This window comes from Capra hircus, chromosome 6, assembly GCF_001704415.2.
Source record: "Capra hircus breed San Clemente chromosome 6, ASM170441v1, whole genome shotgun sequence".
Lineage (NCBI taxonomy): Eukaryota > Metazoa > Chordata > Mammalia > Artiodactyla > Bovidae > Capra > Capra hircus.
This window is the reverse complement of record NC_030813.1, coordinates 58850926-58866102: the sequence shown is the minus strand read 5'-3', so window position 1 is coordinate 58866102 and position 15177 is coordinate 58850926. Positions and strand designations below refer to the sequence as shown.

Sequence of the window (15177 nt, the reverse complement as noted above, 5' to 3'; positions counted from 1 at the left end):
CACCTGCAATTCAGGAGCCATAGGAGATGCAGGTTCGATCCTTGGGTTGGGAAGATCGCCTGGAGGAGAGCATGGCAACCCACTCCAGTGTTCTTGCCTTGAAAATCCCATGGATGGAGAAGCCTGGTGGGGCTACAGTTCGGGTCACAAAGAGTCGGACGTGACTGAAGCGACAGTATGGACACACTTGATGTTCCTGAAATGACTTTGAGAATACAGATCAAAAATCCCCAAAAATGTGCACACTCTTGGGGCTTTATCTAGAGGAAAATAGTCATCTGTATGCAGAGATCTACCTAGGGGGTGTAGGGGAGTAGGATTATCAAGGGTTGTTTCCTATAAGAAAATATTGGTTAAATAACCACAAGTTTTGTCTGTGCATAGAATGATTCAGCCATTTAAAAAGATACAGAAGAACATTTAATGCCATAGCAGGATGTTTTATTGGACATTACCTTTGCCTATCCAGGATTCTTTCTTACGGTGACAGATCCATTTCTCCCTTTTGGGAAACCACACATTCCCTACCTCAGCTCTCAGGGACTGGGCAGAGGTGACTCCTCCCACTGAGCAGAGGTGAGCAAGGGACCAAGGCCTGGCCAATAGGAGTGTCATATCTCTGGCAATCACCATCAGCTGGGTGGATATGAGAGCCAAACAAGGCCAGAGAGAGTCAGTTTCAAGATGTTTGTTGATGCTCTTGGAAAAGAGTCACTCTCTTTCCACTGAGGAGGCTAAGCTGATAAAACGTAAGCTTGGAGCTGCTAGCGGATTTTTGCTACCACACAGATAACCTGCATAAGGAAATGCCATCACAGAGGAAAAGAGAATCTAGAAAGGGAGGAAAAAAAGGATTTCTGGCATTATTTGAGTATTTGAATTAATCACATCTAAAGTTGAGCTTTTATTTACTTCTGTGAATCAAAAACTTTAGTTTTTGTTTGTCAGTTGGAGTTGGGTTTCTGCCTTTTGTGACCTACTTTTTATGTTTGTTGTTGTTTAGTTGGTAAGTTGTGTTTGACTCTTTGTGACCCCATGGGATTTCTCAGGCAAGAATACTGGAGTTCGTTGCCATTTCCTTCTCCAAGGGATTTTTCCAACCCATGGATCAAACCCATATCTCCAGCTTGGCAGGCAGATTCTTTACCACTGAGCCATCTGGAAAGCCCCTAATTTTATGTTTCAGCTCAGTTCAGTTCAGTAGCTCACTCATGTCTGACTCTTTGAGACTCCATGAACTGCAGCACACCAGGCCTCCCTGTCCATCACCAACTCCCAGAGCCTACTCAAACTCATGATCATTGAGTCAGTGATGCCATCCAACCAACTCATTCTCTATCGTCCCCTTCGCCTCCTGCTTTCAATCTTTCTCAGCATCAGGGTCTTTTCCAATGAGTCCAGTTCTTCACATCAGGTGGTCAAAGTATTGGAGTTTCAGCTTCAACATCAGTCCTTCCAAACACCCAGGACTGATCTCCTTTAGGATGAACTGGTTGGATCTCCTTGAAGTCCAAGGGACTCTCAAGAGTCTTTTCCAACACCACAGTTCAAAAGCATCAGTTCTTTGGCACTCAGCTTTCTTTCTAGTCCAACTCTCACATCCATACATGACTACTGAAAAAAACCATAGCTTTGTCTAGACGGACCTTTGTTGGCAAAACAATATCTCTGCTTTTTGATATGCTGTCTAGGTTGGTCATAACTTTTCTTCCAAAGGGCAAGTGTTTTTTTAATTTCATGGCTGCAGTCACCATAGGCAGTGATTTGGGAGCCCCAAGAATAAAATCTGTCACTGTTTCCCCATCTATTTGCCATGAAGTGATGGGACCAGATGCCATGATCTTAGAAGAAATGGAGTAGCCATCATAGTCAATAAGAGAGTCCAAAATGCAGTACTTGGATGCAATCTCAAAAACGACAGAACGATCTCTGTTCATTTCCCAAGCAAACCATTCAATATCACAGTAATCCAAGTCTATGTCCCAACCAGTAACGCTGAAGAAGCTGAAGTTGAACAGTTCTATGAAGACCTATGAGACCTTCTAGAACTAACACTCAAAAAAGATGTCTTTTTCATTATAGGGGACTGGAATGCAAAAGTAGGAAGTCAAGAAACACCTGGAGTGACAGGTAAACTTGGCCTTGGAGTACAGAATGAAGCAGGGCAAAGGCTAACAGAGTTTTGCCAAGAGAAAGCACTGGTCATAGCAAACACCCTCTTCCAACAGCACGAGAAGACCCTACACATGGACATCACCAGATGGTCAATACCGAAATCAGACTGACTACATTCTTTGCAGACAAACATGGAGAAGCTCGATATAGTCAGCAAAAACAAGACGGGGAGCTGACATGGCTTGGATCATGAACTCCTTATTGCCAAATTCAGACTTAAATAGAAGAAAGTAGGGAAAACCACTAGTCCATTAGGTATGATCTAAATCAAATCCCTTATGATTATACAGTGGAAGTGAGAAACAGATTCAAGGGATTAGATCTGATAAGACAGAGTGCCTGAAGAACTATGGATGGAGTTTCAGTTTCGTGACATTGTACAGGACACAGGGATCAAGACCATCCCCAAGACAAAGAAATGCAAAAAAGCAAAATGGTTCTCTGAGGAGGTCTTACAAATAGCTGTGAAAAGAAGAGAACCAAAAAGCAAAAGAGAAAAGGAAAGATATACCCATTAATGATCAGTGCAAAGAAATAGGGGAAAACAACAGAATGGGAAAGACTAGAGATCTCTTCAAGAAAATTAGAGATATCAAGGGAACATTTCATGCAAAGATGAGCACAATAAAGGACAGAAATAGTATGGACCTAACAGAAGCAGAAGATATTAAGAAGAGATGTCAAGAATACACAGAAGAACTGTACAAAAAAGATCTTCACGACCCAGATAATCACGATGGTGTGGTCACTCACCTAGAGCCAGACATCCTGGAATGTGAAGTCAAGCGGGCCTTAGGAAGCATCACTACAAACAAAGCTAATGGAGGTGATGGAATTCCAATAGAGCTCTTTCAAATCCTGAAAGATGATGCTGTGAAAGTGCTGCACTCACTATGCCAGCACATTTGGAAAACTCAGCAGGAGCCACAGGACTGGAAAAGGTCAGTTTTCATCCCAATCCCAAAGAAAGGCAATGCCAAAGAATGCTCAAACTACTGCACAATTGCACTCATCTCACACGCTAGCCAAGTAATGCTCAAAATTCTCCAAGCCAGGCTTCAACAGTATGTGAACTGTGAACTTCCACATGTTCAAGCTGGTTTTAGAAAAGGCAGAGGAACCAGAGATCAAATTGCCAACATCTGTAGGATCATCGAAAAAGCAAGAGAGTTCCAGAAAAACATGTTACTTCTGCTTTATTGACTATTTCAAAGCCTTTGACTGTGCGGATCACAACAAGCTGTGGAAAATTCTTCAAGAGATGGGAATACCAGACCACCTGACCTGCCTCCTGAGAAATCTGTGTGCAGGTCAGGAAGCAACAGTTAGACCTGGACATGGAACAACAGACTGGTTCCAAATAGGGAAAGGAATACGTCAAGGCAAAAATGCTGCAAAACAGTATGCACAATGAAATTCAGTTTTTATTCTAAAAACATATTTTTATTCTATACTAGTATAAAATATACTGGAAGAACACTTCCTCAAATTGTTAATAGTTATTATTTCAAGGTGGTAGGGTAATTAGTGATTTTTATTTTTTTATTTCTGCTTATCTCTATTTGCTAATGTCTAATGGTAAAAAAAAAAAAGTACACAATATTGAAAAAAACTCATCAAAAATTAGATCAAAAGGATTCTGAAGAGACAGCTATCCAGCTGTCTTCACCTCTTGCACCCTGTTGATCATAACCCCCAAATCATTCTTCACATCCACCACAGTAGTGAGTTTTACCTGGACACATGGCTACCCAGGCAGATACCACATCTGAGCTTCCTTTGCTACTCACTGTGGCCATGTGACTAGGTTTTCAACAATGGCACATGCGCAGAACTGATATCTGTAATTTGTGTTAACAGCTTAATGTCCTCCTTGCTCTTTCCTTGCTCTATCCCACAGGCTAGAATGCAGAGGGGGAGCTTAGGAAGCTTTGACCATAAAGAAAGAATAACGCCCTATGGGATGGAGAAAGAGTATGGAAGGAACCTAGGTCTCTGAGGGAACTTGGGTAGCAGAGCTGTCTGCCCTAAGCCATTTGTCCATTTGTGAGATGACAGAGAAATAAACTTCTATTTTATTTGAGACACTATATTTCTGAATCTCTTATCATCTTGGCCTATTCTCTACTAACATACTCCCTAAAGTTAAATGGCCAAATTATATGGCTTTGTGCATATTGAGTGATTGTGTCTATGTCTGTATCACTGTTTTTCATGCCTAATTTATCTAATTCTAAAAATGTAAAACTTCATTGTCTAGTTACAAATGGATGAACACAGAAGCAGTTAAGTGTCATAGAAGTTTCCTCTGCCTTAAAAATTTGGACTTACAAAGGTCAGTTGTGCAACTCTAGAACCCATCAGCTGTTTTTCTAAGCTAATTCTTTTTGGGAACTAATGATTCCAATAAATTTCTATTCTGTTTAAACCAGCCAGTCAGTTTCAGTTGCTTAGAACTAAGAACACTGATTGATACAATGTAAAGATAGACTTTAGGGGATTTATGAAGCAGAGACATTACTTTGCCAACAAAGGTCTGTTTAGTCAAGGCTATGGTTTTTCTAGTGGTCATGTATGGATGTAAGTTGGACTATAAAGAAAGCTGAGCACCAAAGAATTGATGCTTTTGAACTGTGGTGTTGGAGAAGACTCTTGAGAGTCCCTTGGACTGCAAGGAGATCTAACCTCTCCATTCTAAAGGAAATCAGTCCTGGGTGTTCATTGGAAGGACTGATGTTGAAGCTGAAACTCCAATACTTTGGCCACCTCATGCGAAGACCTGACTCATTTGAAAAGACCCTGATGCTGGAAAAGATTGAGGGCAGGAGGAGAAGGGGACGACAGAGAATAAGATGGTTGGATGGCATCACCAACTCAATGGAGATGAGTTTGGGTAAACTCCGGGAGTTGGTGATGTCCAGAGAGGCCCGGCATGCTGCACTTCATGGGGTTGCAAAGAGTTGGACACGACTGAGTGACTGAACTGAACCCTGTATGAAATATTTAACATATGTGTGTGTACATACATGCACATATAGACACACACACATACAGAGGGTTTTCTGGGGAAAGGTTCTATAGCTTATGTCAAGGGTATCCATGATATGACTTGGGCTTATGTGTGAGGAGGACATTACAATACATCCTTTCTTGATATAGGTACAATATAGTAGAACTTATTTGCCACCTCTGGAAGTAAAGGTTTTTTTCATGTGGAGATGTGTAAGATTTTAATTTTAAAATGAATCAGAATTAATAGACTGGTTCAAAGAAGATGTTAGACATAAAAACATAATATTAAAAAGGGTCAACAACAGAAAGAGACACTGCTAATTACTTTCAATTAATTCTACATAAATTCTTGGGTTTAAAATTTATGCTCCTATTAAGATCTGTCCTAATCTAGACTTCTATTAAATCAAGAATGCTTCATCTAATGAGAAAAAAAGGGTCAAGAAAAAAGGGACAGCACTTGAGAAATGCTATATTATGAAGATAACCCTTTGCTGGGAGAGAAGGGCCTAAATGTCTTCAGGATGAATCAAAGAAAGGCAAATCAACAGACCAGGAACAGAAGAGTTCAAGGATATCTGCTGAAACAGAATAGCAAGCAATGAATACAGTGGATCAGATGACTGTGGGTAAATGCCTGTCAAGAGATTATACCTGTAAGTCAGTCAGAGGTGGCTTGTTTCAAGAACCACGCTGAGAAAATTAGTTGAGGAGAGAAGGTAAAACTGGTTAGAATGAATCAGTAACTATTATGTTAATCCAAAGCGAATTCAGTGATTAAATGAAAAGTCACAGAGAACTGTCTACTGGTATTTGTCCATGAAATTTACATGTTAATGGTTTGGGTTCAAAATGCAGCTATTTCCAAGAGACCAAGGTCAATATTAACAATGGTAAGTCAGACTGATATCTATCATTGATTTGGGTGTGATGAAAATGGCACTTTACCTTTGTGGTCTTCCTCCCTAAAACTTATAACCCCAGTTTAATCATGAGAAAAGTATCAGACAAATCCCAACTGAGTAAGACATTCTGCAAAATACCTAACCACTACTCCCCAAATTGCCAAGGTCATCAAAAACAAGGGAAGTCTGAGAAACTGTCACAGCCTAGAGGAGCCTAAGGATATATGATGATTAAATGTAATCAGTATCCTAGGTGGGATCCTGTAACAGAACAAGAACTTTAGGTATTCAGACATTAAGGGAATCTGAATCAAGTATGGTCTTTAGTTAATAACAATGTATCATATTGGTTCACAGTAATGGATACACCATGTTCTAACATGTTAATAACTGTTAGGGAAATAATAGGGAAAACTGGGTGTGGGATATATAGGAACTCACTACATTATCTCTGTAATTTTCCTGTAAATCTGAAAGTATTATAAAAATACAAACTATAGTTTTTTTAAAATGCAGCTTCATTTTACTTACTATTTTTGAGCAAGCTACTTAACCTTTCCGTGCCTCACTGGCCTCATCTCTACAGTTAGAATGACAATAGTGACAATCAAACCCAGAAATCTGTGAAGACTAAATGATGTAATACAGCACTAAAAAATGCTTAGAACAGTGTCTCACAGACATTAAATACCCAGCCAGTATTAGCTATTACTTTATTGGGATATTTATAAAATACAGTAGTATTTTAAATACTACTATTTTAAATAAATTAAAAAATAATCTGAAATAAAAAATGTTTAACTTCATAAACAAGGTTGAAATAATGAAAATTTCTTCACTATGTAAAAATACCATAATTTCAAAGTTGGCCAATCAACAGCGTAAACTGTGTTTATGTTATGGTCCCAAGATGAGTTAATCACGTAAACCTGACTGGCCCTGGTGAAAATTCATCTTGAGTTACAGTCATAGAAATCTACTGCTCACACAAAAGGTCACAATTCTGTTACTCAGGGCCTAAAATTCCTCAAGGTGTAAAAATCAAAGTTTGTATTTTAATAACAAAGGAACACAAGTCAAAGTTAAAAGATAAGAAACTTTTAAATCACTTAGATGTGAGACAGCAGAAATTACCATAAATTGAAGAGTCAGGCAGGTTTGAATACAACTGATGAAACATATATCATATGAATTCCCCCATCATGTCATGTCAGTCTATGGTATACTGAAATAAAATGTTTGCTATATATTTTATTGCAGATAGTATAGAAGGAAAAGAACTATATTCAAGTTATATACAAAATTTGATGAATGTCAGTGTAGCTTTCTTTGACATTAACAGTGATAGTTTTTGATTTATTTACAGTAGAAGGGCAACCACCTAGAGAGATTGCTCACTTAATCAAAAAGCTGGAGGCAAATACATGCATCCTCATGATGAAGATCAAAGACTTAGAGCTGGAGGATTGAAGAAGGGTATGAAAACTGATACATTTAATCTGGAAAAAAAAATGGAAAAGTAAAAGTACACACACAAATGACATTTCTAAAGTCTAAAATGATTTTCACTTTTTTTGCAGTAAGATGTTGGGATAGAAATTTTAAGCCACCAAGAATATTAAATTTCTTTGACACATTTCCTCTCAAATCTAAAAATCGAAGACATTTTCTTTAAGTACATTTTATTTTTGAAATAGTATTTTAGAAAGAGTTTGGTCACTGCAGATGTGAACTGTTTATTCCCTTACTATTTATTTTCTCAATCTTCTCTATTAGCATTTTTTTAAAAAAATAGCTGCATTCACTTTAAATTTTAGAAAATATAATTTTCTGATTTTTATAACTCCTACAAATAAAAACATCAATTATATATTCTTGAACTATGCACACAGCAATCTCAGTCCAAAAATAAAAGCAATCTTTTTCTGTCATAATGACTATCCCATCAAGATGACATTTTAATGTGGATACTAAAGAATAGAGTAACTTAATTTCGGTAATCATTAGCTTTGCAAACTACCTTTCCTGTAAGGAAGTAAATTACAGTGACCCAGGTGTGTGTAATGTAAGATTATATACATGTATATAAATTTTATACTCCCTCACATATGCATAATCTCTCCAAGTAGAAGACACATGTTAAAATTTTTATAACTTATGCTGGTAAATGAATGAACCCTTTTTTCCCTCTAATTTTGTTAAAATATTTTTAATACATTATATTGATTTTCAAATGCAAAGATGATTGATTACTCTTTGGTTTCTCACAAAAATGGTAAACCCTGAACCTTTTACTAAATAAATCACTCCTTTTATGGCAACAAGTATCCAAAGACAACACAAAACAATGAAACCATATTAATTCAAATGATCTCCATATGAAAATTATCAGTGGCTTCTATTCTCTTAATATAATGCTAAATCATGAACTAATTAATTTTTTTAAAATTAAATATACTAGTTACCTATGTAAAGATATTCCCCTCTCTCCATTACACAAATGAGCATAGATGACTGGTCTATATTTGTTACTATTCCAACACCACAGTTCAGAATTCCATATTCTGAAGATTAGAAGAGAAGGTGGTAAATATCCCCAGGTAAGAGATGCTTGAATATATGAACTCATTTTGTCTCCATCTCTTATGATCCCTATATTAATAATAACCAACATACAAATTACAAGTGTTATCAAAACCTGCAGAGAAATTTTAAAAGAAAAAGGATCCAGAAATTAATCTAGAAAAATAAGCCTTTAAATATTTTTGAGTGAAGATGAATCAGAAGGGTGACTTTCAGGCTCTAACTTATTTCTTAAGATGTGATAGTAGTTTAAACTGATTAAGAAGAAAATTCATTTCAAAAGTAAAGCCTGGCTCCATGGGTGAAAATGGATAAAGTCATATGAATTTAACCAATTTTTAATTTTCAAACTCATTTCCCCTTCTTTTTGCCCCCTTTTTACGAGCTGACCACATCTAGCTCCTCTATGTTCCCTTATACTTTCCTGGAATGTGCTTCATTTCCCTAAATAGCACAATTTCCAGTGAAGTCAAGCTAACAGGAATTAGTAGCTGTCATCTTAGAAAGAGATGTGCTACTGTATTCTCTGTATTAGTCAAGAGGGCTGCAACATAGGACAAAGAGAAATAACCATAAGAAAATATTACTGACAACCACAACGGTGCAAATAAAAATTACTGGCAAGTACCATGTGCATCTCCTGGTAAAACCTTTCACTTTCACTAAAATTAAAAAATGACTATAATCCATTGCAAACTGAAATGTCATAAAATTTTCTGTACTACAGAAATGTTTCCTATAGTTTTGCTATAAGACTATAGAAGGTACATGAATGAAGCAAACTACAAGGCATGATGCATTAAACTGCTACCATATATTATTTTCAAGGCAGAGCCAGATCTATATACGGAACACAAGATATTTCAAAATGAAAGCTATTTGTTGTCTTTATAATTTTCCAGAATTAAAATCAATATTAGAACATTTAAAAAACCCCAGTAAAAGTACCACATATACATATCAATATATATGTGTATTTATGTAGAGGCATATATATGTATAATCATAGATTTTAAACAATAATACTAAATTATTTTAAACAGTCTAGAGAATATCCCCCCACACCCCATTTCTAACAGTAAAAAAAATAATCAACCTGCATGAACTGGAATCAGATTCATTTTCTTCTTCACTAGTGCCATCATCCACTTCTGGTCTATCCAGCCAATGTGCACCGCCACAATCTTCTGCTGTAAACTCAAATGCAGGGACTTCAGAGGTGGATGCCATTGGCCAAGAAGGTGAATTCTGAAAATCCAGTTGGCTGGACCTTCGGTAACCAATTGAAGCCAAAGGCAATTGCAGGCTACATGGATCTAAAAACTTTCTCCCACCGTTCGCTCCAGTCTGTCCTCGATTCCAAAATTCTCCCTGCTGGCTGTCAACTGTAGAATTAGGAGATGATGCTTGATGGCTAAACCACCTCCATCTGATTTTCAAAATCTGCTTCACATCAAACTCTTTACGAGAACCAGACATCCTCAGAGAAACCAAGTGATCGTCTAGGCAACGGGCAAAAAGCACTGCACACAGATTTGTGCATCCAACCAAGACAAGAGAAGTATATGCCCTGCTGTACACAATAAACAAATTGAAAGGAAAATAAATCACATTCACATATATATCTACATTTACTTTTATACCAATATATCAGATTATAAAGAACAAAGGACAATGAAAAAAAGAGGAAACACGGTGGAACATTCCGTTCAATCAGAGCAAACTCTCATCCACCTATCCTGAAGCAGCTAGACTTTCCCCTGCTCTCCTTTCCCTTACTGACCATTAGCTCTCACAAACACAGACAGCATTCATTAAAGTCCTTTTAAATGCAGAACACCACCCCCTTTTCTTAAACCACAAATGACAGAGACAGAAAGCACTATCCCGTTGCAGTGTCTGTCTCTGCTGCTTAGTACATTAACTCTTTTATTGCTGAAACAAGAAATGTATTCCACAGCATTTTCCTTTGTACTTAAAAATCACTGTAAAACTAAATATTTCTATCTTTATACTAAGTTCCTAAATGAATTTCACAATCACTGTTTTAGAAAGCACTTTTAAATCAGATGAGTTATAGTGATGTTGAAGCTGTACTCTGGATGGGGGTGAGAAAGGAGGAGAAATACAAAGGTGGGGCTCCCGTTTACTGCTCTCCTCTTCTGTTTTCTCCCTTAAGGAAAGGAGGGTGTTTCATTAATATAGTATGATACTCGGTAGGACTTCATTTGAGCAAAGAATATTGAGAAGACTAAAGAGAGAGAAAAAGTTTGGAAACTACAAAGGATCAAAATACGACAGTACTTACTCTTTTTTAAATAAATAACCTGAAGTCAGTATGGCTTTATAATTATGACTGAGCCATTCTGATTTAGTACAGTAGACAAATTTCTATGACACTACTTGGCAAAAGGAAAATGTGGCTCAAGAAAGATACCTAGGACCGGGATAGGATTCTTTCTTGGGTGTACAAATACCCTAACGGTACCCTCTGTTGTTGACAAAACAAATGGTGTGAACATGGTTATAGCTAAGGCACATTGATAAAGCAAATAAAAATCTATCAAATACAATCAAATTTTAAAATACTGAATGGTAACTGTGAGCAAGACACTCTACCAAGCATTGTGGGGGACACTGATACACATCTTTGTTCTTACACTCAAAAATAATTAAACTGAGTTACTGAAACAAAAAATGACAAATTAAATATAAGAAACACTATAATGCTGCAGTATTAACATTTTGTTACCTACAAATGTACAAATACAGAATTTGAGCTTTCAGGGTGCCCAATATCTTTCGAATGACCAAAAAAAAAAAAAAAAAAAAAGCTGCTTTGAAGGCTTACAAAATATTGTGAGGCATATACCTTAACTTTACACAGCTCTTTAGGAGAATAAAAATTATTCAGAGACATAAGAATGAGAGGCATGAAAAGCCATATACAATTCTGTGCCAAACACTGTACAACAAACCATAAATACTGTGAGAAAGAGAAAGGAGATACCAGCATGGTGTGGAGTGCTATGGGTCAGTTCGATTAGGGAGAAGGCTTCTAAGAATGGGAAGAAGTTGCGTAGGCAGAATGATGAAAGGTTTTATCAAGGAAGAAATGTATCAATAAAAGCATTAAGTGAGCATACTGACAAAGAAAGAGGGGGAGCTATCAGTCTGATCAGCCAACCAGACATTCCTAATTAATTTTAAGGAGTAGTAAGAGACAAAGTTGCATATGCATAAGATGACATACAATGTCCTGAGCACAGAGCCAAAGTGTAAAGGCTAGCAGGCAATCTTAAGTGGACTGCTGAATAGGGCAATGCTTTTAGAAAGTTAATTTGGCAGTAGTACGCAGCATGCATTACAGTATGAAATGATACTTTTCCCTCTTCTTCACCTCTGCCAGACTCTTCCTATCCACAACCTTCTAACTCCACTCTACATATCCAACTTTGTTTCCAACTATTTTCCAACATGGACACACCACTTCAGAGGCTACATTATGTTGCTTCCTCTTCCACACGCCGTTTGTCTCCCAATTTCTCTAGTTTTGGAAATTCACTCATCCTTCAAGGTTTATCACTGGCACTGCTGCCCCTTAGAAAGGCTTCTCCAATTACTCTAGCCTTATGATTCTCCACAAGAGTAGCACCAACCCCTCTGCTCCCACACCCTGAAAGTAGCGGGCGTGGATTTTTAGTTGTTGGAATGACAAAAGAGGGCACTGAGTGGGCAGAGGCCAGAGATGGTAAATATCTGCAAGTACAGACCCACACAATGAAGAAACGCCACTGGCACAGACCCACAATGAAGAAAGGCCACTGCAGTAGTTCATGATGATCTTACCATCGCTGTCTTCATGCAAATAAGTATAATATTTACCAAGCATTTATACGTTTAAGGCACCACAAGTTGTGGAAAGATACATAACAAAGATCTTTAAGAGGGCTATTTATTGTGGCAGAGAAAATAATTAAATGAACATTACAAATAAGGAATTTATCTTAATAAATATAACATGTAAATAAAATTTTAAATTGGATTCAATCTGTCAATATGAGAACACTTACCAGAGAATCCATTTACAATGTGCCAGCTCCAATAACTAATTTTAATTGTTTTGCTGTTTGGTTGACTGGTTGAAGCCTGAACACAAGAATGGACTTTAAAGGCCACTTGAGGTGCCAGATATTTCTCAGTATGTGATAGAGAAGAAATCCAAAGATGTGAATGTTAAAATGGTGAACCATGCCTCTAGTCCCAAGAGGGGCCAAAGACCCTTTTCACAGAGGAATTGAGAAATGCATTAAATAAATACCTCTTAAGTAGAGAAGCTCTTCTGAGTAGGCTAGAGATGCAGGTGCGAGATTAACCCCTGAAACAGGCTTTCTGATTAAAGGGAAACTAGGATCTCCGGTTGGAGAAGGCAATGGCACCCCACTCCAGTACTCTTGCCTGGAAACTCCCATGGAAGGAGGAGCCTGGTGGGCTGCAGTTCATGGGGTCGCGAAGAGTCGGACATGACTGAGCAACTTCACTTTCACTTTTCACTTTCATGCATTGGAGAGGGAAATGGCAACCCACTCCAGTGTTCTTGCCTGGAGAATCCCAGGGACGGGGAATCCTGGTGGGCTGCCGTCTATGGGGTCGCACAGAGTCGGACACGACTGAAGTGACTTAGCAGCAGCACCAGCAACAGCAGGATCTTCAGTTGGCAAAGGCGAAGCAGCAGTTTCTAACCACTGCTGTGATAATCATGGGTTTAGCTGCATACATATGTACATATGCATGTATATACAACACCCTGCCCCATCCTTCTACATCAGCAGGCTCACACTGCATGCTTTTCTTCACGGAGACACTTATTTTGTCCATTGTCACCACTCATTCTTCCTGGTAATCAATGCTGACAGCTTGGTGTATAGCCTTTCACATCTTTCTCCATGTTTATAAAATTCATATCCAAACTTACATACACATATATAGTTTTTATTATTTTGTTTTATAAAAGAGATTATATTGTACATATTTTTGGCATTTTGCTTTTCTCACTAAAATTATATACATGGAAATATAAATTAATAATGATCTTTTTAAGAGTTGCATAATATCTCATAACTGTAAAATGCAATTTATTAAACTATTTCCTTGTTAGTGGGCATGCAGATTGATTTTATGCTTGTTTTATGCTATTAAAATAATTTTGAAATAAAAATCCTTGTGAGGCTTTTGTTATCTATGGGATTTATTCACAGAAGTGGAATTCCTGGGTTCAAAGTATGTCTATTTTAAATTTGAAAAGATAGTTAACTTTCATAAAATTCATATTTTCAAAACTAAATTGAGTGTATCCTTATTTTCACAGGCCCAGTAGTTAACAATAAGTATTATCAGTCAGTTCAATTCAGTTGCTCAGTCGTGTCCGACTCTTTGCAACCCCATGGACTGCAGAACGCCAGGCCTCCCTGTCCATCACCAACTCCCGGTGTTTACCCAAACTCACGTCCATTGAGTTGGTGATGCCATCCAACCATCTCATTCTCTGTTGTCCCCTTCTCCTCCCACCTCCAATCTTTCCCAGCATCAGGGTCTTTTCCAATGAGTCAGGTCTTTGCGTTAGGTGGCCAAAATATTGGAGTTTCAGCTTCAACATCAGTCCTTCCAAAGAACATTCAGGACTGATCTCATTTAGGATGGACTGATTGGATCTCCTTGCAGTCCAAGGGACTCTCAAGAGTCTTCCCCAACACCACAGTTCAAAAGCATCAATTCTTGGGTGCTCGCTTTCTTTATAGACCAGCTCTCACACCCTTACATGACCACTGGAAAAACCATCACCTTGACTAGATGGGCCTTTGTTGGCAAAGTAATGTCTCTGCTTTTTAATATGCTGCCTAGGTTGGTCATAGCTTTTCTTCCAAGGAGCAAGTATCTTTTAACTTCATGGCTGCAGTCACCATCTGCAGTGATTTTGGAGCCCCCCAAAATAAAGTCTGACACTGTTTCCCCATCTATTTGCCATGAAGTGATTGGACTGGGTGCCATGATCTTAGTTTTCTAAATGTTGAGCTTTAAGCCAACTTTTTCCCTCTCCTCTTTCACTTTAATCAAGAGGCTCTTTAGTTCTTCTTCACTTTCTGCCATAACGATGGTATCATCTGCATATCTCCTGGCAATCTTGGTTCCAGCTTGTGCTTCATCCAGCCCAGCATCTCTCATGATAGATATACTCTACATATAAGTTAAATAAGCAGGGTGACAATATACAGCCTTGATGTACTCCTTTTCCTATTTGGAACCAGTCTGTTGTTCCATGTCCAGTTCTAACTGTTGCTTCCTGACCTGTATACAGATTTCTCAGGAGGCAGGTCAGGTGGTCTGGTATTCCCATCTCTTGAAGAATTTCCCAGTTTGTTGTGATCCACACAGTCAAAGGCTTTGGCATAGTCAATAAAGCAGAAATAGATGTTTTTCTGGAACTCTCTTGCTTTTTTGATGA

The 15177-nt window shown here is 37.9% G+C and overlaps 1 protein-coding gene across 3 annotated transcripts in view; it reads right to left on the bottom strand.

The window, feature by feature from the left end:
* KLHL5 (kelch like family member 5) overlaps nt 1–15177 on the bottom strand; it is a 92321-nt gene that overhangs the window by 55594 nt on the left and 21550 nt on the right. The window contains exons 1-2 of one of the 3 annotated variants that reach the window (XM_005681515.3): nt 9772–10307; nt 8558–8656 (exon numbers count right to left, since the gene is read on the bottom strand). The exons of 1 other annotated variant lie outside the window; for it this stretch is intronic. In XM_005681515.3, coding sequence (XP_005681572.1) covers nt 8558–8656; nt 9772–10154 — 482 coding nt within the window. In that variant the 5' untranslated portion in view covers nt 10155–10307. Of the gene's footprint in view, nt 1–8557; nt 8657–9771; nt 11404–15177 lie in introns of those variants that run through there. One more of the 3 variants, XM_005681513.3, reaches the window with a different exon arrangement.